General features: G+C 40.6%; 1 protein-coding gene across 15 annotated transcripts in view; it reads left to right on the plus strand.

Annotated features, from left to right (window-relative positions):
* Window positions 1-24,741, plus strand: part of kif1b (kinesin family member 1B) — a 60,975-nt gene that overhangs the window by 1,258 nt on the left and 34,976 nt on the right. For 7 of the 15 annotated variants that reach the window (XM_084365933.1, XM_084365940.1, XM_084365937.1 and 4 more), the window contains exons 2-14: window positions 241-395; window positions 17,198-17,274; window positions 17,390-17,569; window positions 18,621-18,689; window positions 19,056-19,234; window positions 19,933-20,044; window positions 20,630-20,707; window positions 20,806-20,871; window positions 21,061-21,078; window positions 21,417-21,492; window positions 21,901-21,979; window positions 22,075-22,217; window positions 22,908-22,949. In XM_084365933.1, the coding sequence (XP_084222059.1) occupies window positions 290-395; window positions 17,198-17,274; window positions 17,390-17,569; window positions 18,621-18,689; window positions 19,056-19,234; window positions 19,933-20,044; window positions 20,630-20,707; window positions 20,806-20,871; window positions 21,061-21,078; window positions 21,417-21,492; window positions 21,901-21,979; window positions 22,075-22,217; window positions 22,908-22,949 (1,225 nt within the window). In that variant the 5' untranslated portion in view covers window positions 241-289. The remainder of the gene's footprint in view (window positions 1-240; window positions 396-17,197; window positions 17,275-17,389; window positions 17,570-18,620; window positions 18,690-19,055; window positions 19,235-19,932; window positions 20,045-20,629; window positions 20,708-20,805; window positions 20,872-21,060; window positions 21,079-21,416; window positions 21,493-21,900; window positions 21,980-22,074; window positions 22,218-22,907; window positions 22,950-24,741) is intronic. The other 8 variants (XM_084365944.1, XM_084365945.1, XM_084365947.1 and 5 more) reach the window with 3 other exon arrangements.

Raw genomic sequence — 24,741 nt, forward strand, 5'->3', positions numbered from 1 at the left:
ATACAAACAGCTTCGTTGGTTTGGGTCGGCCATATTTGTTGTAGGCTGCTATGACTTGATATTGGGAGGGGGTGCACTTTCATTGTGTTTGATTGACATTTTGTGACCAGGGTACTGCATTATTGCACTCTGGCATTTTATAATGAAGACAAACTCAGTCTTGCTTCATTTATTTAACACCATTTTTTTTTTTTTTTACAAAAGCACACACCAACATCTCTTTTTCTGTGTTTCCTTTAGGAGGGATATACAAGGAATCTTAACTGGGACAGAGTCCTAAACCGCGATCATGTCTGGGGCGTCTGTAAAAGTCGCTGTTCGAGTTCGGCCCTTCAACTCGAGGGAGATGAGCAAAGAGTCAAAATGTATCATTCAGATGCAAGGCAACACTACAAGTAAGTAGTGCACTGGCATGCACGCAAGGACACGCACAAAAACCAAACACTGTGTCTTGAAAAACACATGCACACGAATTTATGCTGGTCTGTGTCCTAAGGGAATTTTGGTATCCCACACATTCATCCGCTTGGTCTTCCTTCAGGGGTCTTAGCTGAGAACAGTAGAATGAGCAAACTGAATAGTTGACGGTTGGGGACAAACAGCCTGAAAGAGAATAAAAGGCTTACAGAATGAAATTCCTCCTCCTCCTCTGAAGGGGCCTGCATGCCTTAGGAGTCTCTGTGTGAGAAACGCTGAGTTGGATCATACTGGGAGACCCAGGGGTCGCGACACAGCCTGGCCTGCTAATGCCCCCAATTCATCAAGGCCTTATCACACGCTCAGTGTTTTGGAATGGATGTGTGTGTTACTTTGTAGTGTATGATTATGTTATCTCTTAGTGTACACAAACAGTGTGTAAAGAACTTCACATGATAGTGTTATTGCAAGAAGTGAATCATTTACAAGACATGGAAGCTTTTTATTTGCTGTTAACTTCTTGTTCAAGTTGCAAAGGACTGACATTAAAAATAAACTTGTCTCATATGTTGCAGTGTCAGCAGATGACAGATGTTAGCAGGCTTAGCAGCTTCATAGTTTAGTCATTTTTTCTTTTTACACATGTGCATTATGTGTGAATAATTGGCTGCAAAATTGCTTTGAATTTGAGATAAAAGTCACTCTACTAGTATGAATATGTGTACTTGTAAAAAGTGTTGTTTTGCACATTGAATGAACCATTGCATAGCTTTAAATGCACATACTAAACCTGTTTTTAATCTGTGATAATGCCATGCTTGGATTCTATATGAAAGGACAGACAATGGCAGAGCAAAAGGAGAAGACCTGAATGTGTTTGATAGTCTTGTGATTCAACCTGCTTACTTGTGACTCTGAGTCATCGGGTACTGTGAACTGCTAGCTGCCCCTTTAGTCATAGCTGTGTGCTATATTGCCCATTTCAGCTGGCAGACTAACACAATATCCCCCCTGACTTTAGTATGGAAACATTTAATGGCCCGGTAACAAGACAGCATGTAACAGCAGAAACCTGTTCTTCCAGCAGGCTCTCTTATTTGCCTAGAGTTTTGTCTGTCAGTTTTATCCTGCTCATTAGACTAAGCCTTTATGAATCTTCCATAAGATCAAGTGCCCCTACTAGTTATGGCTCACTTGCACTTTATCTCTCAGACTCTACCAAAGAGAAGCTTTGTGTCAAATCCCCAGTTCTTTTACTCCATATCCTTGGGTTTTCATTATGCCAATGTCACTCTGAGGTGCTGGAGGGTGACTCGTGGTTTGTAGCAGAACTGCAGTGGAATATGCAGTGTTTTGGGGGGTAAGTGAGTGAGTGTGTGAGCGAGGGAGAGGAGGAGGCTGCAGTGCTGCCTACTCTACCTCCTATCACATGGGCAGATTGCAGAGCAGAAAGGGAGGCTGGCAGGCAGCCATACTCTCCCTTCATCAGGACTTCATTGCAGATGGTATGCTGAGAATGCTGTCTTATTTGGATGCAGAGCAGTTAAACAGTACCTAGTGGCTCAGCTACGCACAGGTTCATACTATGCAGTTGAGCTTATTTCTCATGCAGAGTGAAAGTCTGACCTCGCACTTTCTGTCTATCACTGTCTACCAAAGTCAGCCAACTTATATTTTCAGTCTGAACAGTTTAACAGTGGTTTGTGTGGGAAGCTTAGAGATGATAATTTTCAATTTTTTTTAATGAATGGCCACACTTATGATTTGTATGATTGATTAAATAATGTAATGGTAAAATTAGCCCTTATTTAGATTTTATAACATTTCTCAATGATTGTGTGAAGCATGTTTCTTGTATTTGGACTAGTTTGGGTTTTCTTTCACAAAGTGATATGATTGGTATTCATGTCGTACTCCACAAAAATCTGTCTTTTGAGGATCAAACCATAGAAGCTTCTAAAACCACTACTGCAACATAATCTACTTCTAAGTTCAGGTGTACTGCTAGCATAACACAATGCAGGACTCAACAACAAAGCAAGCCTTATTGCCCGGGGCAAGTGAAATACGAAGTCAGTCAAATTTAGCAACTCACTTGGCCCATACTCTTGCATACACAGAATATATACATCAAAACACTTTCTTGGGCTAGTGATTGAAGTAGCTTGGGATCTACTATCTAAATAAAGTTAAAATACGACAATTAACTAACCTTACACTCACATTATTTGTTATTCAACCAACACATTAAAAAAAAATTGTATAGGGGCAGGTAAAAATGTGTTTGTGGAAAGAAATGTATGTTGAATCTTGAGATACTTGTGTATTTCTATCATTTTATGTTGTCTTTGCTGATGGATGAACACTTAAATGGGACCGAGAGCTGCCTCACAGAAGTGGGATGTTTTATGGAGTTGCTTGGTCAGCTGTAGGTGTTCAGCAGATGTGTGGATGAGGCCGTGACACTCCCCTTATTGTTGTGACTCACTCAAGGGCATATGTGTCTGTGCGTGTGTGTCAACAGTACAGAGAAAGAGAGAGCTTGGGGGCAAGGGCAGGATATGCAGTCTCTCTCTCTCCCTCCGTCTCTCTCATCCACTCTCACCATGCACGGAGGGTTGTCAAGGATAGACTGCAGGCAGAGGGGCAGCAAATTGATTATCCACTGTGCAGGAAATGTGTCCAATGCCTCTGCAGGCAGGCTGGAAACAAGTGAAGGCCTCTTTCAGTCGAATCTCTTAAACATACCACAGCTAATGTAATTATAAAGGGGTGACGCCATGGGCTGTTACATTAGTTAGTGTTGGTGCTCCAAATGTTGAATAACTGCAGGACACCAAAAGCCTGCCTTCATTAGGACCCTGATGTGTTCTCCGTCTTGTTATGTAACCCATGTGTTGTGTTCCTTCTCAGCCAGTGAGCAGCCACTCATGTATGTTTGGCCAAAGATGGTCGATACATCTCACACAGTGATCACACGGCGATATCTTGACTTTAGTGGAACAAACCTGCATTCAGATAGATAATTTCACCACATGATAATAAATCTTTGCCATTATGGGAGATGTCCAGCGTTGGGAATGGTTCTCACATTGCTTCATGAAAAGATATCGGTGTACAGTGGAATTAGTTGGATTGGTTGTCAACTATTATGTTAATTGCCAACTACTTTGATAATCGATTAATCCGTTTGAGTAATTTTTTAAGGAGATGCAGTCAAAATACTTGTTGCTTGCTTGATAAATGTCAAATATGTTAAATGTTTTCTGGTTTCTTTACTCCTCTCTGGCAGTAAACTGAATATCTTTGGGTTGTGGACCAAACAAGACATTTGAGGATGTAACCTTGTGCATTGATCAACATTTTTTCACCATTTTCTGACATTATAGAGACCAAAAAACTGATCGATTAATTAAGAAAGTAATCGACAGATACCTCAACAATAAGAATAATTGTTAGTTGCAGCCCTTTTATCCATGTTGTCAAGACATGGATGGATGTTGCCTTAGGGTAAATTAATTGACAAAATGATAGAATACACAGAAGGTCACCATGTCAATTAAACCTTCATTGTTCAGATACAATTTTGCTGAGTGTCCTCTCAGTACGCGCTAAGTGGACGGTGACCTTACAGAAACCCTACAGGGAGGAATTGGCTCAGCTCTAGTGTCAGTTACACATGAGAGGAAATGGCAATGAAGCCATCTCGTATGAATGAATGCTGGTCATTTAAGAGGGTAAGATGGGGAGCATGTGTTTGGTTGAGGGATGGTCATCTTGCTGAACCATATGCAGACGGGGCCGATTGACCTGATTAGGACCTGTAATCCGCAGGCTTGCCTCAGGTCGCCACGCCCTGCTGCCATAATCCCCATGACCCTTGTAGGTGTTCACAAACCCACTCAGGGTGTTACATTCCTCGTCGCCTCATGCTGAAATTGTTTTGGAGCCACACACATTTGCTCGCATGCGCTAGTTCCAGAGTGGACTCTCACATTCCAGACTGAGCTCCTAACGAGGAGGGGAGGACGGGCAGATGTCTGTGTCTGCTCATGCTGTGTCATGGGACTTTATCATGCAGCCCAGCCAGTTGCGATACCTGTAACAGCTGTATAACAGAAAGTGACTTGCATTGTGTTGCAAATGCGCAACTTCTTAAACGTCACTGATACTGAGAGCATGCAAAAGTTCTGTGAAACTTTTTCATAATAACAACCAGGAAGAGACAATAATATTATGAGTCAGAGTGTGAAGAATTGCATCTCATTACTGTCATATTATCTGTGGCTGTCTTTTATGTATGCTGTGTAGTCAAGGCAACTGTGTACTTTAGCTGCAAAACATCTTGAATGAATGAATAAAAGCTTCTCACTTCTCTCTCCTACTTTTCTTTTTCATAACATCATGTGCTGTACTTCACTCTGGCTCATGACTGGCCTTGTATTTTTGCCCTGAAGGTTTTCTTTTCAGTTGTGCAAGTTGTGTGATGTTGAGTATTGGCAGTAACTGAACTAAAATGTAGGGGTCAGCCAGCTGATGATTTTTAAATCACGATCGATCTTGAAGGCATCCAGGATCTACTCTTTAGGTGAACAGTAGAGATTGTGGTATTTAATGTTGTCTATCTTCTGTTTCCAAACTTCACATGACCTCATTCACTAATAGATCCATGCTGTGTGAACATGCCTGTAGAGTGATAAAACCAACTAGATGGCCATGCTGATTGGTTGAATAACTTAACTAAAAAAAGGAAAGAAACATAACATAAATTAATACAATATTGTGCATTTCAAAATTGAGAGAAGAAAGATTGCAAAGGAAAATCTCTAATTTGAAATTTAGATTGTGGATCCTGATTGAGATTCAATAGATCGTGATCAGAGCTGCCACAATTACTCGAGGAATTGATTAGTCAATCAACAGAAAAGTAATCACAAAATATTTTGATAAATAAATAGTAAAGCAATTTTTCTTGCAAAAATGGTAGAAAATGCTGTTTTCAGCTTCTCAAATGTTGAGATGTCCTGCTTTTCTATGTTTAATATCATATCAAACTGAATATCTTTATCATCACCTTCGACTTTGAGAAACGATTCATTGAGAAAATTAGAAGGTATAAACAATAATAAAAATAATCATTAGTTGCTGCCCTAATTGTATATTTTTTTCCAGTTTTCCCACCCCTACTGGTTACTAGACAGGTGTTCATGTAGACAGTTTTAGTCAAGTTGTGTGTCGGGCTGAATGCTGAGCTATTTATGTCTTAATATCAGGTTTTCTTTGATGATCAGATCCTGTGGTAGAGTTTCTCCATTATTAAAATCTCTGAAAATCAGACATGCAATTAAGATTTACAGCTTGTTTTGCTGAAATTCAGTTAATGCAGTCAGTCCTTCAGTATTGGGTTTATTAAGCTTTGAAATGAAGGGCATTACTATTTACATTGCAAACTAAAATGTGGCACAGAGCCACGTTGGCCTTTCCCATTGGTACTCAAACCTTTTTCATTAATAATTGTTTTGAAATGAATAAGAAACCACAACATGCCATTGCATATTAAGGGATGGGCTTGATGCTGGAATGTACTTGATGTGGCAGAGGTCAGAGGGGGAAAGTGATAAATGCCTTCTCCCACTAAAATGCAGTTTCAGCTTTGTAGTTGACCATTTGTGGTTTTCACTCCACAACTCAGTCTTGACATTTCTTTGCTTTAGTACTATGTTGATTTGCTTAAGCAATAACCCGTATCTTTAACTTGGTAAACTGCAGGAACAATTCTGCATTAGCATGCTGTTTGTAACATGTTTTAATCATATAAAATCAGGGCCTTAAAGTCAATAGAAGTACATTTTTTGCAGATATCTAAAAATCTGGAAACATCAGACATGAAAGAAACTTAATAGTTGACACCGTGATGATGTCACCCACGGGGTGTGTAACTGATGAATTTGTTGGCCTCTTTACACTGTTGATGTCATTGGGCGTGTGGATCAGCTCAAGACTTCTTTAAAAAAAAATGATTGTGTATATATACAATGATGAAAGGCAGTATACATATCTCATGATCTCATGAAGTTTGGTTTGTAACATCACATGCTTGCATAGGATAAACTGACCTTTTGTCAGATCTGTGCCCCAATGGGTTTCTTTGTAAAGGATGAATGTGCAGTCGTATTTCAGCAATCTCACCATTATATCAGTGATTTTTTTTTTTTTTCATTCATTCATCAGCTTTGCTAAGTTTTGTTCACCTCAGCGTGTTTTAGCACCCTCTTCATTCTGGCCTGTGATCAGGCTGAGAGGGAACTGTGGGAGCCTTTTGCAGAAAATGTGGGATATTGGAGGAGAGGATGGGATCGGAGCTGACTCGGGAGGGGGAGGGGAGATGTAAACGCAGCCACAGCAGCAGCAGCAGAGACAGTGAAAGTCGTGCACGAGCACTATTCACGTGTAGGACAGCGTGAGGCAGCATCACATACAGTCGTCCAGCTTGGAATGATGGGATTTCAGTCATATTGGTGAAGGCAGAAAATTGTATTCATGCAGTTCAGCTAAAACAAAAGAAAAGGCACAGCTTTTATATTTGCATCATTTGTTGTGTTATTATACTGCAGTTTGTGCCTACATTGCAAAAAATATCTGGCCTTTACTGTTTATTTTTTATGAAAACATCCACCAACAGCATGAGATGATTTTGTATATTTACAATGCTGTTTCTGCTGATATTTTTTGCTGAATGGGCCCCTTCTGAAAAACAACAAAATATTGATGCTGATAGGGAGTTGTTCATAGAGGGCTCTGCTTCGATCGACTTCTGGCGTCCAGACCACACAAATCCATGTTAGTAATATTACAAGAGATAAAAGGCCATCCTCACAACACAATGATGAATTAGTCTGATGAACGCAGTTCAGCCAAATCCTGAAATGTGTCCGAGTTTTACAGCAACACCCAATCAGTTCAAGGGTTAATAAGATTGCCTGTATAACATTGGGGTCACCAGATGATTTTTGGGCATAAAGAATTAGGAATATGTGTGTGACTGTTCTTCTTTTTTGGTCCATGTGTACAGGATAATAAGTGAGGAAATAAAGGATGTAGTCACTCAGGTCACAAAATGAAATGCTCTTGTTGAAAGCAGCAGGCACAAATTTGGTTGCTATATTTTGCCTTATTTCCTTTTCAGAGAAGGGTCCAATGCAGCCACTCAGTTAAATCTGACTTGCTAACGGAGGCCCTACTCATTTGGCTTTGCAAATGAGATTGTGCTTAACAGCAGCCCACATCCATCACCATTCATCCCTGACTTGGTGATGCAAACAGGGGCTAAAACACAGATAATGGTGTGTTTGTTTGAAAGTTATGGCACTCCTCCTGGCTCGCTCCTCTCTTACCTACTCTTTGGTCCATTGCCTAAGTTGGGTGAAATGGCTGGACTTTCCCACATTTAAGAAGAGAGTGAATGTGTTTTTTTAGTTTTTGTGCCCTGACCGACACAGCTCTCTTTCCAGACTGTATTGTCTGGTTTCCTCCCACAGTCTGAGGGCTGAATTCAGAGGCAAACTGGAGAGCTTTGCAGTCCAGGCACGGTAGCTTGGTGGTGGGCATGATGCTCATTTTGTATTATTCATGAGTAGGAAGTCGGGAGGGATTGGCAATATATTATTTTTGAAGCCTTAATTAATAAGACGGGGAGAGCTGACCCTCGAGCTGGTTGGTCCTCTGCTCTCATAGCTACTCTTTGAATACTTGCACCTAATTGAGTTCAATGGTTTACACGCACACACAAATACGTGCACAAAAAAGATACACACAGTTCCACATGTCATTTCTGTCCTCCAGAGAAATCGCTGGATAATAGGTGTTAGTCATCTGACATTAGCTTGAGGCATCAGTCAGTGCTTATTCTTAATGTTTTCTGGCTTCTTCACAAAACATGACATACAAGTTATGCAGCCTCTTTTGTTATCATAATTTAACGATGGACCTTGAACAAAAAGATGTGAGATTCTCACAGATCCATGTGCCAGACTTGAGTTCATGATGTCATGATGCTTACATAAAGGCAGAAAGCATTTAAAGCGAGACTTCGGTCTCTGAGTGGAGGCTAGTTGAGAAATCCAGGTCACTGCTCTGTAAAATGGGTGCCTGTTGTGAGCAGCGAATGTAAGGGGCTCTGTATTTCCCTTGTCTGCACAGCCTGGTCCACACTGTTGTCCCCCATTCAACCGTTCTGCCTGGGTCATATGATGAACTGTATGTTGTTTTGAGACAAATGTGAGATGCCCTTTAATCATTATTTTAAGATTTGAAACACATTCTCAGCTGTTTTGAATGAACAGGTTAAAGTTTTATATTTCATTTCTCATCATGGCTTTCACTTCTCTATGAATTTACAGTTTAGCCTCCAGGGGCTAATATTTGGAAAGCATTCTGGGACAAGGCACACATTTTTTTTAGCCTGAGATTATCGGAGTTGAAATCAGCATCTCCCTTGTGACAGAAAAGATTAATTACTGTTCATACTGATATTTTATGGCATCAATTTATTATTATTATTACCGAAAAAGTTGATCATCAAAGTTGAGCTGAGAAGAAAAAGTATGTAAAAGTTTACATTCTAAAACCATATGTTTACACATATCAAAGATAAAAACCTTGGGAGGAATGCTTTATCTTGAATCCTTTTCAGTTTGTGTTTCTTGCAGGACACACAGACCCACTTTTCCCAAAGTTCATTGTGAAAAGGTTGACACATGCAAGTTTGCATTGTCAATAAATTAAGTGTTATTTTTAAACTTGAACATACCAAACTCATTAAAAGCTGTGGGTGTATTCCTATAGTTTTCCATGACAGAGGATGTGTTTGGAAAGACCTCTGACCTTTTGAGGCAGCACCTGCAAGGAGGAGAACATCCTCCTTGGACCTAGTCCATGAGAAGCATTGCCTCTTTGAGCTTTGAAAACAGCTGAAAACCCTGACTTAGGATCCGTTTTCATTTTGTTAATGTTAACATTGAGGTGCAGACGACAAATTTGTTCATTAGACAGGGTGGCAGATGTATCTAGATTTTAATTAGACACACTTGGCATGTAATTTGGACATTTTTCAGCTTTACTTTTCGTGCCAGTTCTGTGTGCCTTGCGGGTTTAACCCCCCATGTCATCACCTGTGAGGCTGCCTGATATCCCTCTCTCTTTGTTGTAGTTCTGTGTTTGTTTAGCTTCTGAATGGAGTCCTGCTGGCTTAGCATGTTTTCTCTGTCTGGTGGCTTCTAGAAGCCTCTCTTTAGTCTCTGTTATCCTGGACTCAGTGAGTCTGCGTGAGCTGCTAATATCAAAAGGCACTCACTGCCCCAGCTAGCTATCGGTGTCTGTGGGCTGGGAGCAATGTATGGTTTGGCTATGAGTTCGGCGGAGAGGTTGGGCGGCTGAAATCTGTCCATTCCTTCCTGTCACTGACAGTCTGTCGGCATGCGGAGCACTAGCTGCCATCTGCTGCTGTATAAATAGACAGAAGTCAGAGCTAGAACAGCTGGCACATAGGCCACGACTGCGCCCTTTCCTACTGCTTTCTAGCTCGCCTTGTAACCCCACCTAAAGCCATTTGAGTGTAAACGGGTTGTTTGTTTTTTTTTGCTTTTTGGCATGGACTTCACAAAAAATACTAACTAATACTTAACAGAAAATTTCTGAATAAAACTCCGAATTTTCTGTGTTTACATTAGTTAATTTCAGCGTCCTGATCCTTTCTAATTTCTTAAATTTCAAGTTGATAAGAAAAACACTTTTCTTAATTTGGGTAAAAGTTTGAGAGATATCCTGAAAAAAAAAAAAACGGCATGATTAAGACTTAATCTCATTACTGCACTTTCACTCCAAATGTTCTGGAATAAGACGGAAAGAAAAATTTCAGAAGTATGATAGTTACTAGGGACTAAATCTGATTTCTGACCAGCTGCATGTAAACCCATACTCCGATTATCTGGCTGAACCAGATTTCTTCAAATAGCCTGGTTTCTTGGGCGCATGTCAACACAGTAACTGAAATAATCTTGAATATTTTTTAAGGTGTTTCTTTTTCCCATAATAATAAAATGAACATATTTTTAAATGCTGCTTTGCTTTTTATGTGCAGTTTACATTTAGCTGACATTAGTCACTTCCCAATGAAAACATTGAAAGTTTCTTTTCTAAATGTGGCGATCAGTTTTTCTATAAAGGACAGGGGGGTTGAGGCAGTGTGAAAAGGGTCATTGTGATAGAGGGGACTGGGCACATAAAGCCTTGTCATAACAGATTACCTAATGTGTTTTGCAGGCTCTGTTGTCAATTGCAATACCCTGCATTCAGTGCATTGTTCTGGTGTCTTCCTGTGCTTTTTTTCCCTCTCCTCTGTCCCAGTAGGAAGAGAAAAATGACGTGATCAGCCTTCTGAGTAGAAACACAGGATTCATCCTCAGGAGCGTAGTGCCTTCCTTTACAGTTAAACTAATTACTCTGATGTAGTGACTCATCTAATAAATTGACAATCGTTAATAGAAAGTTTGTTGCAGTTTGTTTGTCTGAGTCAGTGACTGTGATTCTGGTGTGAAGGGTCATGTCTCCTGGCTAGACAAACTCATCTGCCTGCCCGGAAAGTTCCAGGGTTTTTTTGGCAGGAGTGCTCAACAGACGAGTATCAAGTTACCCTGTGGATATTTTTTAATTAAAGGCCTCGAGGCATCTCCCTGACCAGACGTGAAAGTGCTCTGCATCCAAAGGGGTAATCAGGATACCACATGTTAGTATAGTTTCTGTTTTGGAGATGTTTGTATGTCCTATGTTGTGGCTGCGACAAGCTCAGCTGTTTGTCAAATGTGCACAGCAGTGCTCAGACACTACTTTTAGCCCTCAGCTTTGAGCTGCATCCAGTGACAACTCTGTCACCTGTGCCGCAGCCCCGGCAACCGAGCCATCACACACTCTCTTCCAAAGGCACTGGATACAACACACAGAGCGTTTCTGTGGCTACCTCACACTGTGCTCCATGCTGTCGTTATGCACCCTATTTAAGACTGAGCAACCATATTAGCGATTCTGTGGCACTGCTCAAACCATCGGCTCATGTCAGCAGCTGCTTTGCCTCACCACTTGTGCATAAACTGTGACACAGGTGTACGTTTATAATGTTGTATGGCGATACACAGCATTAGCGCTGTGATGGTATTGATTTTCTCTTGAAATGGTGATAGATACAGACTACACAAAGGTTAGAGGGTTAGCCAACATTTAAGACCTGCATATACAGTCCACATGTACACTAAATATTTCTCATTCAACACCACACATATGGAATCACTGCAGTGTAACCTCCCACGAGCAGCTGTGATCAGTATCTGTGCTACTTTTCCATGCAACAGGAGCCACATGGTAAAATGTGCCGCTTGCCTTGGTGACATGTTGGAGGTTTTATCAATCAGATGAAAATGATATTGAGAGCAATCAATAATTGTGGCCCTAGTTGTGTTTTTCCATTTCAGGATAGCTGAACGAGGTGAACCCCACTCAGAGCGGCCTTTTCTCGCTCCTCTGAAGAGGAGCTGTTTGATGGATACACACTGTTTGATGGTCTTAGATCTTTCATCACCGTAGAATTTATTAAGAAGGGTCACACTCATAGGTCAAATCTTAAGATGCATACATGATACGCATCTATTAAGATTTTCCAGTGATTGTCATGTCCAATGTCCATCACAAATTCATAAACATCCAATAAACACGCTTAAAGATAATCAAAAAAAGGACCGTCCCTATGTTGCAGAACTTATCTGAGAATACTGACGTCTTACGTTTTCTTCAATATGAAAGTGAGCCATTCATATCTGTCTGTGCATCCATGAGTACTTTGCAAATGAGTGCTGCTGATAGCTTATTCCGCATTGTTTTAATGGTGCCAGTCTGCCAAAATGTAAACAAATATAGACCAATAAAAAATGAACAATCAAGTTGGAGCCCACAGATAACTCTCTGACTCTGGCAAAATCAGACCATTTGTGTATTTCCACCAAAGAACTGTACAGAGAAGATGTTGGGGAGGGTCAGATGTCTGTTGTTTGACAACCCCTTGCCTACAACAGTCTAAGCAGAAAACTTTTTTAAAATTGTTCTGCATTTCCTTGTTAACTCATAAGTTATCAACACAAATTGTGAAAAAGTGATAGTAAATTCTACTCTATGTAGATCATGTCCTAACACTGCCTATGTAATGAGTTAAGGGCACATGATTTGTTTCATGCTGCTGATTTTGTGGATAATGGCAGTCTGTAATCCTGTGAGTGAATTAAATGTTGTGTGGTAAAATAGTGAGATAAAATTCCTCAGAAGTGAACAGTTACATCACACTGCTGCCTATATGCACACAGACCCTGGGGATGCTATTAAAATTCCTCAGTCTTGCTGAAAGAAGCCCACGTGGTAATTACAATTCTGCACAGATATTATTTCTCTGAATGCCCGAATTCCCTCAGCAGCTCATGCATTTGTTTTCCTTTTATATTTTACGTATACATTTATCTAACAACCTTATCCCCTTCCTATGATCTCAGACAGACATCGATCTGCTCAAACTAACAGCCATGTCCTTAGAGAGTTCCTGGAAAAGAGAGTCAGATTCATTCAGCCATTTTAGACCCTGCTCGTCTCAGGTGAATGGGGCTAGCTTTTAGTCCCCATCTGGTGCTCAGAGACCTCCTAACAACCTAATTACTGAGGGGTGTCTGTGCTTTCCTGGCCGGATTATGGGCCCCATGTTGAACACAGGAGCACAAAATGTCTGCCGGCTACAACCAGCTGAGTGATATGCTTTAGATAGCAGGATGTGGTTAGTTAACTGGTACCCACCCTGCCTTGAAATTGAGCTCTCCTGTGGAGTACCAGAATCCTATCAGTTGTATGTTGTGCGGAACAGGAACTGAAAATGCAAAGCAGTGGCATTTTGGACAAATAACATTTGAACTGCCAACAAAGGCCACCCAGTAGCTTGTGTTGGTGCACTGCACACAGAGCTCTGACTAAATTTCTCTATCTTGAGAGAATCGACGCTGCTAATAGCCTCCCACACAGATCTGAAAGCTATCTGATTATGTAATGAAAGTTGAGTATTGTTTGATGGCACAGTAATGATAAAACAGTCCTCTATGTTGCTCTTTTACCTATAATGTAATGCTATTTAGCTTAGTGTTGCCAATCAATACTGTACCATCTGTGCCACCAAGAGTAGTGTCTCAGTGCTCGTTTCATTTAAATGATCTCATGTTTGTCTTTTGTGTTTCATTGCTATATTTCTAAAATGTTCCATTTACAAGTTATTTAACAGGTTTTTTTGTTCAGTGAAAGTTGTTTCTGGTATTGCTTATAGAGTCTGACCTGATAAGTAGCTTAATGTCTTAGTTACAAATCCTAAAGCTTTTCTCACCATGCCTTCTGAATGTCTTGGGGTCTTTTTAAGGATTACAATCCTAAAATCACTATTTGATACATTTTCACAATTGACCATAAAACTGCATTCAAAGTGATTCTATGTCATTTCTGCCGAGCAGTGAAAGGGAAAGCTTGAGCGAGAGAAAACAGAACTCGATGTGCCGCATCCTCCCCTTCTGTGCCAAGTTAAGGTTGTTATGGCAACCACAATCTGGTCCTATACCTGTTGCCATGGTTGAGAAAGACGGAGTGATGACGTTTATCAGGCAGCAGAGTGCGTCTGCCATTTTAAGTTCAGGATGTGACTCTGGTGGGAATATTTACTATAAATGGAAAGCAGAGGAATTCCTCATTGACATATTAGCATGTGACTAATTCTATCTATACATCCGTGCTTGCCCTGCTTGCTTGATTCTGTTGGTAAGCGTGATGTGCAGGTGCAAGTGTAAAAAGACAGCTGAGTGACAGATATTCAGCTGAGGCAAAGTAGGTGAGTCATGCTAGGGGATATGGGGCACTTCTGTCTGATGTACTTAATCTCAGATGGCGAGGATAAAATTCACCTTCGTTCTGCCTTTAGTTGCAGAAGATGTAGGGCTGTGTGATATCACCAAAATCTGACATCCTGATATAGGTCAGTTCATATCCAGTTAACAATAGATATCACCATACAATTAAAATGTCTGTAAATTCAATAAATTAGTAGTTTATATAAAATTACGATATGGAAAGGCCTCTTATTCTCTCAACAAATTAAAGGTACTTACTGTATTGAATTAGTTCTCTCTGTTTTATTTAGGACCTTTGCGAATATTCTATTCAACAATAAAATATTAAGTATATCTGCCTTTTGTCAGACCTTTTATACCCAAACCATGCATGTACTAGCTGGTCAGAGTACTCTTGGTCCGAATTTCCCTCTTCTGTGTCACGTTCGCCCCCAACATGTTTACTTGTGTTTCCTTCATGCAGATTGCCTGCCTGAATCCGTTCTGTACAGAAGAACATGAAGCATGGTCCAAATGACAAAAGTATTGCCATAAAGAGTGCCTTTTGTGAGACAATAAAATAAATGATAAAGCACAATATGAAACAATAGACTATTTTGTATTGTCACATTGTATCAATAGTTGGATATACCTTGCGAGAAAGGATGCCACTCTTTTACCACAATGTACAAGTAATAAGAACTTAGACTGCACACATGTAACCACTGCCAGCCCCATCCCTTCCCTCCCCATCCTTGCTTTGAATACTCTTTGTAGACTCTTGAGAGCATGAGAGCCTTATGACGCACTGACAGGACCACATGGGCGATGCAGCTATCTGTTCTGAGAGCAATGGAGTGGGCAATCGTATGAGATGTTAATGCCACATCGTGAGCATGATTCACCTTTTAGGATTTGAGCAGTCTCCCACTAGCTGCTGTCCTAAAATACATTTTTACACCAGCACATCCACCCTTGCCTCTGATTTAGGCCATGGACAAACCGGGGACAGACTTGGAGATAAGAAAGCTCCCAATATTTCTTGGTAGAACACAGCTGTGATTCCCAGTAAAGGTTAGTTTGTCACCGTCAGTCCGCTCGCTCGTTATGGGAATCTTGCTGTCTGAACGCCCCACATGTGGCACTGTCTCATCATCTTTCTAACTTCTGAGTTGCCTCATTGACACTGTATTTGGCTGACACTGAATGACTCTGAATTAGCTGCTGCTTCATTAATAGCCACTGTAGATTGTTCCAGGAAAGGGTAATAGGGGCACTGGTAACGTAAATCCCCCTTCGTTTCTTCATGCCCTGGCTCCAATTTCTCTTTGGAGGCAGGTCAAAGGTGAAATTTGGTTTTATATAGCCACCTGTCTAGCTGTATCCTCTTCCAGTTCCCAATATGGAAGCTGCTACTCCGCCTGTGCACCTTAACCTGCTTGAAGATGTAGGGGGTATAAACAGATGCATTGTTTTCACCTGTTCTAGATTGTAGCGACCTGAGTTTCAGTGCAATGGCAGCTGCTACAATCATCACATATTTAGCATGAAGCAGTTAGTGTTCTGGTTTCTGAGGACACGCTGTGCTTTTTCTGTCAGCATGTGACCTGTGGAGGGCGATATGCAATCCCTGTCTCTCCACATCTCCTGCATTATTGATAAGTGTGCTGCAATCCCCTGAACACATGAGGCACTCTGCCTGGGACATCTTGATGCAAAAGCCTCTCAAGCACCCTCATGTCAAGGAGCCAGGCTCAGCTTTAATTTGCCCATTAGCAAAGCACAGAATTTGCATTAAACAAGGCTAATTGCTGCTTTCACGCTGGAAATTTGCTTGGAAAGAGTGAAAATCCTTAAACACACAGGTTATATTGTGCTTACTCAGATGTACAGTTTTTCCATTCGTTCTGCCTTTGGTTTCTATTGTTGCTGTGTTTGGAATGTTGCTGGGCCCTTGAGCACAGCCGTTACTTATAGCCTCACAAACCCTCTTTTTATTTTTTACTATCCACTTCCCTCCTCCTTACATCTTCTCTCAGTCCTAATGGTGAAGGGTATGCATTTGTCTGTCTAGCCTGAGCGAACTCTCTGACACAAAGCTTTAGTCAATACAAGTGCAGTTTGTTGAAGAGGGGGATTTACAACAACAACTGGAGTCCAGATATCTACAAATATCCTACAGTAAATTCTTGGTCCACTCCTCCCTCTCCGTCACATAACCAGTGCACAGTGTGGAAAGCTTGAATACTAGTCCCAGAGGTCAGAGTAAACATGGTTGAGAGGGATGACATGCCAGGCATGGCTGCAGAATCTTGTTCATTAAGAAATGTCTGTGTGGCCACAGGGAATGCCTGGGTAGTGTGGAAATATTGTGTCATCATGCCTTTTGCAGATGCAACATGTGAAGGAGGTAAAGTTAGAGTAGGTTACATACCTTTTATTATTTAAATTCTGTATTCTTTATCTTTGTTGAGTTGTTATCAATGAATACCATGCATTAAGACACTGATGAAAGATGGTGTGTTTGGAAAAAACTTGACACAACAGTTCCAGTTCTCAAAAAGCCGATGGCCCATAATCACTCACTGGCTCATGTGACTTTCAGTTCCAAATATATCGCTGTAAGTGCTCTGATTGAGGAACAGGATCTTTGGAGACCCACTATCTGCCAAAGAGGATAAAAATACCAGAAGAAATACATGAATAATCTCTTTAAATGAGGGATGGGAGTTTGGCGAGATGTTAATGATGTTTAAGCAACTAGCCCATGAGTTGGATAAAGCAAACCAGATGTTTTCAACAACATTACTAATTTTGTATTTCTTCCACAGTTATAGCCAACCCCAAAGCCCCAAAGGAACCAGCAAAGACCTTCAGTTTTGATTACTCTTACTGGTCACACACTTCGGTGAGTTAAACATTTTCCATAGTGTATTGTAATGACAATAACAAGGGACATTTTACATTTATTGGGTATATTAAAATACGATGCATTTTAAGTAATTTCTCTGTCTTTCCCACAGCCGGACGACCCCAGCTTTGCATCACAGAACCTTGTGTACAATGATATTGGAAAGGAAATGCTGGCCCATGCTTTTGAGGGCTACAACGTGTGCATCTTTGCTTATGGCCAGACAGGTGCTGGCAAATCCTATACCATGATGGGCAAGCAGGAGGAGGGGCAAGAAGGAATCATTCCCATGGTTTGTTTTACATCTTTCTGATTTTACTATATTACATAGCAGACATTAAGACGAACATTTCTCACTGTCTAATGCAACCTGTTTATTTAAATAATAAAAATTCTATTGTACAACAAAGTTATCTAATTCTAATCCAAATCCATCTGTCACTTAATTGCAATTTTACTGTACCTACATTTCTAGTAATGAGATAATTTGGTCTCTCCAAAACTTTATCCCCATGTATATTAGGTGGCTGATTATGTGAAGTATTGAAGTGTCCATCCTTGCTTACCCTTGTAGCCACCACCTGGTTTAGGAACACAAAAACAAATGGTGCAATTAAAACCCAGGATGCTGTATTGACATATTACATAGGTTAGACCACCACGACTATGCAACAATTACATTTATTCCCCTGAAATATGACTAAAAACCTTTAATTTTCTGTACAAATTACTTTTTTATAACCCTTCTCTGTCTGATAGACACTATAATGGCATTAGTAGAGTTACATGTGGTTCCATCATCAAGGTGTCCCCCAGGGTTTGTTAGTTGATCTTCACTTTATCCACCACATTTCCCTTGATCATGTCATCTAATGTAATGGTCTTTGGTTTAACTTCTATGCTGATGACACCAAACTGTATATTTTATTCATACTGTACAATAGTAATTTGTATTTTATGTTTGTTATGTTGATAGAAACACCAGAATGAAGGGGATTCCTGAAAGCATAAAGAATATATACTTTACTACTAGAAATATTATCACTACACCTACTCGTTTGCAATATCATTGACCCTGCTACCCTGGAGCCTCCTCCATCATAGCTAAGATTCTGCACAAATGGAAACTAGAGTGCAATGCCTCGTCTAAAATATCTTGTCAGATATTTCTCACAATGTCTCATCTTCTGATGCTCTGTGGGTTTTTTTGCTAAATGGTTGTGTATATATGCAGATATGATGTGTTAGTATTTTATTTACCGTTTGTCTCCCTCTTCATTCTTCCTTTCACCTCTCCACATGCTGTTAATTTGCACTAAACCTCTTATTTCTCTGCTTCTCAGCTCTGTGAAGATCTATTTGAGAAAATCAATGAAGGCAGCAACAAAGAGGAGCTCTCCTACTCAGTAGAGGTGAGTCTCACACCACTTTGGCAGCTGTAATCCCTATTCACAGCCCCTGTCTCTGACTGTTGCTGTTGGCTCGTCCTCAATGAACCATTCCTGGCCGCCTTTTAACAGTATACCTGGTAATAGTCAGACATCAATCACATATTGGCTGAACCTTCAAAGATGATGGGTTTCCTCAACACATTAGTTCAGATAATTTAGTTAAATTGTACACTTTTGCTCAAATTGGAAAACAAATGAAAGTCTCAGAATAATAAATTATACATTGTTTAGACCTCTGTTATAAAATTTTACATTGAGGTTTATCTTGCTTTATGCTGTTGCACTGGGGCACCTGAACTTATATTGTTACTTTTACAATGTTTCTAGGTCAGTTACATGGAGATTTACTGTGAGCGGGTGCGAGATCTGCTCAACCCTAAGAACAAAGGAAACCTACGAGTGCGAGAACACCCGCTAATGGGTCCCTATGTGGAGGACCTGTCCAAGCTAGCTGTCACCTCCTACACAGACATCGCTGACCTAATGGACGCAGGCAACAAAGCTAGGTGAGCCCAGCCCTGGGTTCACGCTGAGATCATGGGAAGAACGGGGGAGTGATAGTGATATTGATAGCAGCGATGATGTGATAGCCCGCATCCTCAGTAGAATGAGATAATTAAGGCAGAAAATTGTTGGCAAGATAACAATAATTTGGAATCGGCAAAAGATTTTCATAGCTTGATCAAGGAACAGCTGGTTGTACTAAGGACACCAGAAACTTTTTAATAAAACAGCAAGTACAGCTTAACCTGGAATCTTTCTGAAATTGCAGGTAGAGTGAGTGTTTCTCATTTAAGTTAGTTCAATTGATGTGTGTGTTTCTTTTACTGTGTGAACCGGTGTGTGTGTCACGAGAGCTCCTGTGGGGAGGAGTGAACCCTGCCTTAATCTTCCCGTGCTGACTCAGAGGGCTTATTTCTGGAACATGCCGTGAACAGCCCGTATCTCCCCTGTGACTGTGCGTCTTGTGTATTTGTGTTTGGTGTCCTCACAGTATTATCCACCTCCGCCGCACAAAGTAATCCCTGAGAGTCAATTCACTGTAATAAGCGTAAAACCCAGTGATGATAGCTGCAGTAATAACCAGGACCATGAATTCAGCATTAATAAGACAGAATAATTTGAAAGGAATGTGCTGAGAAGGATTTGTTATGTCCATATTGTTTTTTATTTTCTGACTATGCCCATATGTGCTACCCTACAGAACTGTAGCTGCCACCAACATGAATGAGACCAGCAGCAGGTCCCACGCTGTTTTCACCATCGTCTTCACACAAAGGAAACATGACAGCGAAACAGACCTCTCCACGGAAAAGGTCAGAGAAAACAAGACAGACAGCACACTTTTGATTCCTAAATTAAATTAGCTTTTACACTTATTATTACTTATAACTGACTTTGCCCTCATGTTGTTAGTGATGAGGAGTACATTTCTTCATACTGGTTTTTACTTACTATTTATTGAGTTTGCTCCTTTTCATTTTGGTCAAGATGTCTCCTAAGTTCCTCTTAGCTGGTGGCGATCGGAGAAAGCAAAAGAAAGAGAGCCATTTTAGATTTGACTTTCAGCATTTCCTCTGACTGTGTAGACACAAAGGCTGCTGTGTTATTGTAAACACAATGCCTATTGTATTTAGCCACTCTATCAGATTGTACTGCCTAGCTGCATCTCACTTGACAGTAATTTCCAAATTTTTAGAATGGTTTACACTTACACATATTTGACTGTTTAATTTAACTCTTGTTATCAAATGTTTATCGAAAACATTAAAAACTTTGTATTCGTTAGTCAGTACTCTTGTTCTTTCAGTGATATTCTGATCTTTTCTCAGACTCATATCTGTCAAATGTAAATTATTCATAAGCTTGATGCATCTAAAATGCATTCCCTCCCTCTTCAGGTCAGTAAAATTAGCCTGGTAGACTTGGCAGGGAGTGAACGTGCAGATTCCACTGGAGCTAAAGGTACCAGGCTAAAGGTAAGACTCCCTTCATCACACACACCCAGCATTAACAAACTGTTGACTATTATTATCTTGATTGCTCCTTAATAATAATTTTTCATCTCTGGTTGCAGGAGGGAGCAAACATCAACAAATCTCTCACCACATTAGGAAAAGTTATCTCTGCCTTGGCTGAAGTGGTGAGTTTCATTTTAAAAAAGTCTGTTTTTATTACTTTTCTTTCTTCTTCTTCTCCTTTTCAGCCTTTTCTCCTACCTTCTACAACTTGACCTTGTCTTCTCAAGAAATTAATGTTTGTAGCCTGGCATGCTGTAATGTCTGCCCTTCTGTTTTCTCTTCTCTTGTCCTTGTAATGCCTGCTTACACAGGATAACTGTACCAGCAAGGTAAACCCTCAGACAGTTAACCTAACCTCCGATTCCCTTCCATGAGGCAGATTTGACAAGCTTTTGCCATGTGCAATGTTGAAGTGTTCTGTCACCACCATTTTTATCACGTACATGTTGGTGTTTTAGGCACCAGTAAAATCCACAGTCACCAGAGCAAAAGTTAATCAAATCAGGCCTCTAATCATTTAACCTGACCTCGTGTCTATTAAATATAAGGTGTTTGTCATGGTGCATCATAATACTGTTCACTATTAACTGCCATCCCTAATCTTTAGAAAAACCTACATCGGTTTTCAGTGTTTCCTGTCAGCTAAATGAATGTTTGTTTACTGCAGAGCAAGAAGAAGAAGAAGACTGACTTCATCCCGTACAGAGACTCTGTTCTGACATGGCTGCTGAGGGAGAACCTTGGTATGAACATTGATAATACCTGATAAACATCATTTATCGATGGAATAAGGTGGAATTTATGCGTTAAATTGAACCGTATGTAACTTGTAATACAAAGTGAGGGTGAAGAAATGACTGGAGCCACTGTATATTACTCTCTGCCAATTTAAGAACAACACTGTCAGCAGACTGTATTTCAACCTGGACAGCTAGACAAGCACACCCATCTCCTTGGAGCATGTATGGAGGAGAGGGTGTACATAACAGTATAATGAGATAGAAGTCTCACATTAGCGGAATTGGTTTTCAGTAGTCCAGCAATCTTATTTCAGTCTAGCTTGTTTAGGCCTACATTCACTGTGTCACAAAGATGCCCTTTTTATGTACATTGCCACATAATTTACTTCTATACTGATCTCCTGTTATCAGGTGGAAACTCAAGAACAGCCATGGTTGCTGCTCTCAGTCCTGCAGATATCAACTATGATGAAACTCTCAGCACACTCCGGTAAGCTCTCCATCCAAGGCTCAGATAATAAAACACAAAATAATTCCTGCCAATTGTTTGGATTTGATCCTCAACTACTACATTATGATTTTCAGCTACGCCGACCGAGCAAAGAACATCAAATGCAACGCTGTCATCAATGAGGATCCCAACAACAAGCTGGTGCGTGACCTGAAGGATGAAGTGGCTCGACTGAAGGAGCTGCTCCGTGCCCAGGGCCTGGGAGACATCCTGGACAGTGAGTTTTATGCTCTCACAGCAGGCCTAATCTGCAGCCATGCAGCATCTCCCTTCTCTCTCAGGGTCTACCACAAGCTGGCAACACCCTCTTTCTCCTTCACTGTCTCATTGCTTTCAACCATTCACGTTTGTCTTCATCGCAGTACTTGTACCTGTGCCTATAAAGGTTTTAACAGCTTTTAGAAACCTTTTTTTTTACCAAGATACTGAAGTATTATGCCTCCTTACAGAGTGAAATGTATGTGTATTTTGTACTGTGTATCATATAAACTACAGAACAATACATTTATAGTAAAATTAATTATACCATACAATCATTTATGAAAATTGATATGGTCCCATGTGGCTGACTGTGACTGACAACACAAATGGCAGTTTAAAGCAACATTCAAATATCACACTTCATTAGCTGTACACAAGAGTAATGGCTCATAGCAGAGTCAATTAGAGACATAATACACCCATTAATAACTTCTAATATCTGAACTGATTAATAACCTGCCTACTTGCTAATGCCTGCTTAGATCATGCCTAATGACATGGCACTTATCAAGTCATTCCATGCTGTTTCTTCTCATCCTCTTTATCATTCTCATCCAGCTCACTAAGAAATGTCTGTAACCTTTTCCTCCCATTCTTACTGATGCTGACCTCTGATCCTTCTCATCTTTTCCTGCTTTCCCCTCAGTTGATCCTATGGGGGATGATTGCCCAGGAAGTGGAATCAAATGTGTGTATATGTGTGGTAGTCGTGAATTGTCTTATCGCTATTTGCCTTATTAATAATAGCTTACATTGCTTATGCCCCTATAACATTTTATATTAAATCTGCTACCAGCTTTGCATGTAAATGCTGAAACAGCTAAACTCAGCTACTCAGATGTGCAAGGCTTCTGCTGATCTGGCGAGGGTTAGCATGCCAGTAGGTTAGCATGCTTTGCGCTTGTGTTTCTGTTATTTTATCAGAATGATGGGGGTGAGGGAGCTATCTGCAGGCTCAAATCCAACTGTATCACTAGTTACTTTTGGAATATCCCTTTCTAGAAGCATTATATTTAGAATAGCTCGCCTGTCTTCCCCACCCCCAGCACACCCGCATCATTTTCTTGACTCGCGTCCTCAAGCTACTTCTCTTGACAGTGCTCTTTCTGCTTTTTATTTTGTTTCTGTTACTAACCATCCGCTGCAGCTGACGGTATTCAAAGCCTTAGAATAAGCTTCAGACGGAAAGGTGCATGATTTTAAATTTTTAAGTAGTGACAACTTACTAGAAGTCTATGTATGTAGACTTAACTAACTTGGTGTGTTATGATAGTTTGTATTGAATAGTTAGTTTTCCCTTTGCTGTGTTCTCAAAAATCCTCAATACCTGTCCCCTCCTGCGCTTTTGAACTAATAATCAGTTTAAATGTTGCTTTACCTGATGTGCAGGGTAAAAGCATACATTTTGCTGTTATACATTTGACTTAACAATAAGGAATGTTTGCCCAAGGCCGGTAAAATGCCACATCAGGCTAGTAAATCTAGTAAATAAATGGTAAAATGGAAGTAGTAAAAAATAATTAAACACAATATTTTTTCCGGAGTTGATGTTGGAAGTAGTTTAAGAATAAGCAGTCTCGCTTCTTTTTCATCACTGTTGAAAGTTACAGTACCAATCAGGCGTTCACGTGAAAATGGCGGTGGGTAAAGACATTTATTAGCTGAATGACCTGACTCGGCAAGTTGAAGAAAACATTTATGTTGAACCCTGTTGGCCATTTGTTGTTGTTTCTAATTTGGCTCTTCGAGGACATAGTCTACGTTACCTTTGAGGTCCTTGGGGCCATGAAATTGACACAAGCTGCCTGACCTTTAGTGCGGCTGCTGTGGCTCAGTTTTGGTGAATGAGCGTGCGTGTGAATGTGTGTGTGTGTGTGTGTGTGTGTGTGTGTGTGTGTGTGTGCAAGTTGAATCAAACTACTCGATTGCGGGCTGAACTTTGGCAGCATGTGTCAACAACTCTCATCTGTCCTCCCTCTGGACCTTCTTGCACTCTCCGTCCCCCTCCCATCCTGTAGTTGATTCGCTGATAGCAGTTTTCACACGGTGTGTTCTCATTGATATTAAGAGTTCAAGACAAAGGCAACACAGTGACATCACCCTTGTTCCTCAGAATTGCACAGACTAGAAATTAAGTGCTCCAAGTTAATTGCTCTGCACTGTAATCTGGCCCACATAAAAACAGCCTTCTGGAAACTCTATTAGAGTACCAGCTGAAATTTAATGAATTTCTCTGGGAGTTGAAGAGCTGGTGCAAGCATTAAACTACCTGGAGTGAAAACTGCTGCTCCCTGTAGCTGACCATTATGCTGTCTTAACCCTTTGATGTACAATGTGTGTCTTACATTGGTCTCCCCTCCCCTTTGTCCTTTCTCTTTCCCCATCTCTTTCTCTCCTCTCTCTTTTTTTTATATTTGTTTCCTCCATTTTACATGGTTTATTCCCCCTATCCTGTCCCGGGCCTATCCCACCTCTCTCCG

This window comes from Pagrus pagrus (genome assembly GCF_965226575.1).
Source record: "Pagrus pagrus genome assembly, chromosome: 11".
NCBI classification, from domain to species: Eukaryota; Metazoa; Chordata; class Actinopteri; order Spariformes; family Sparidae; genus Pagrus; species Pagrus pagrus.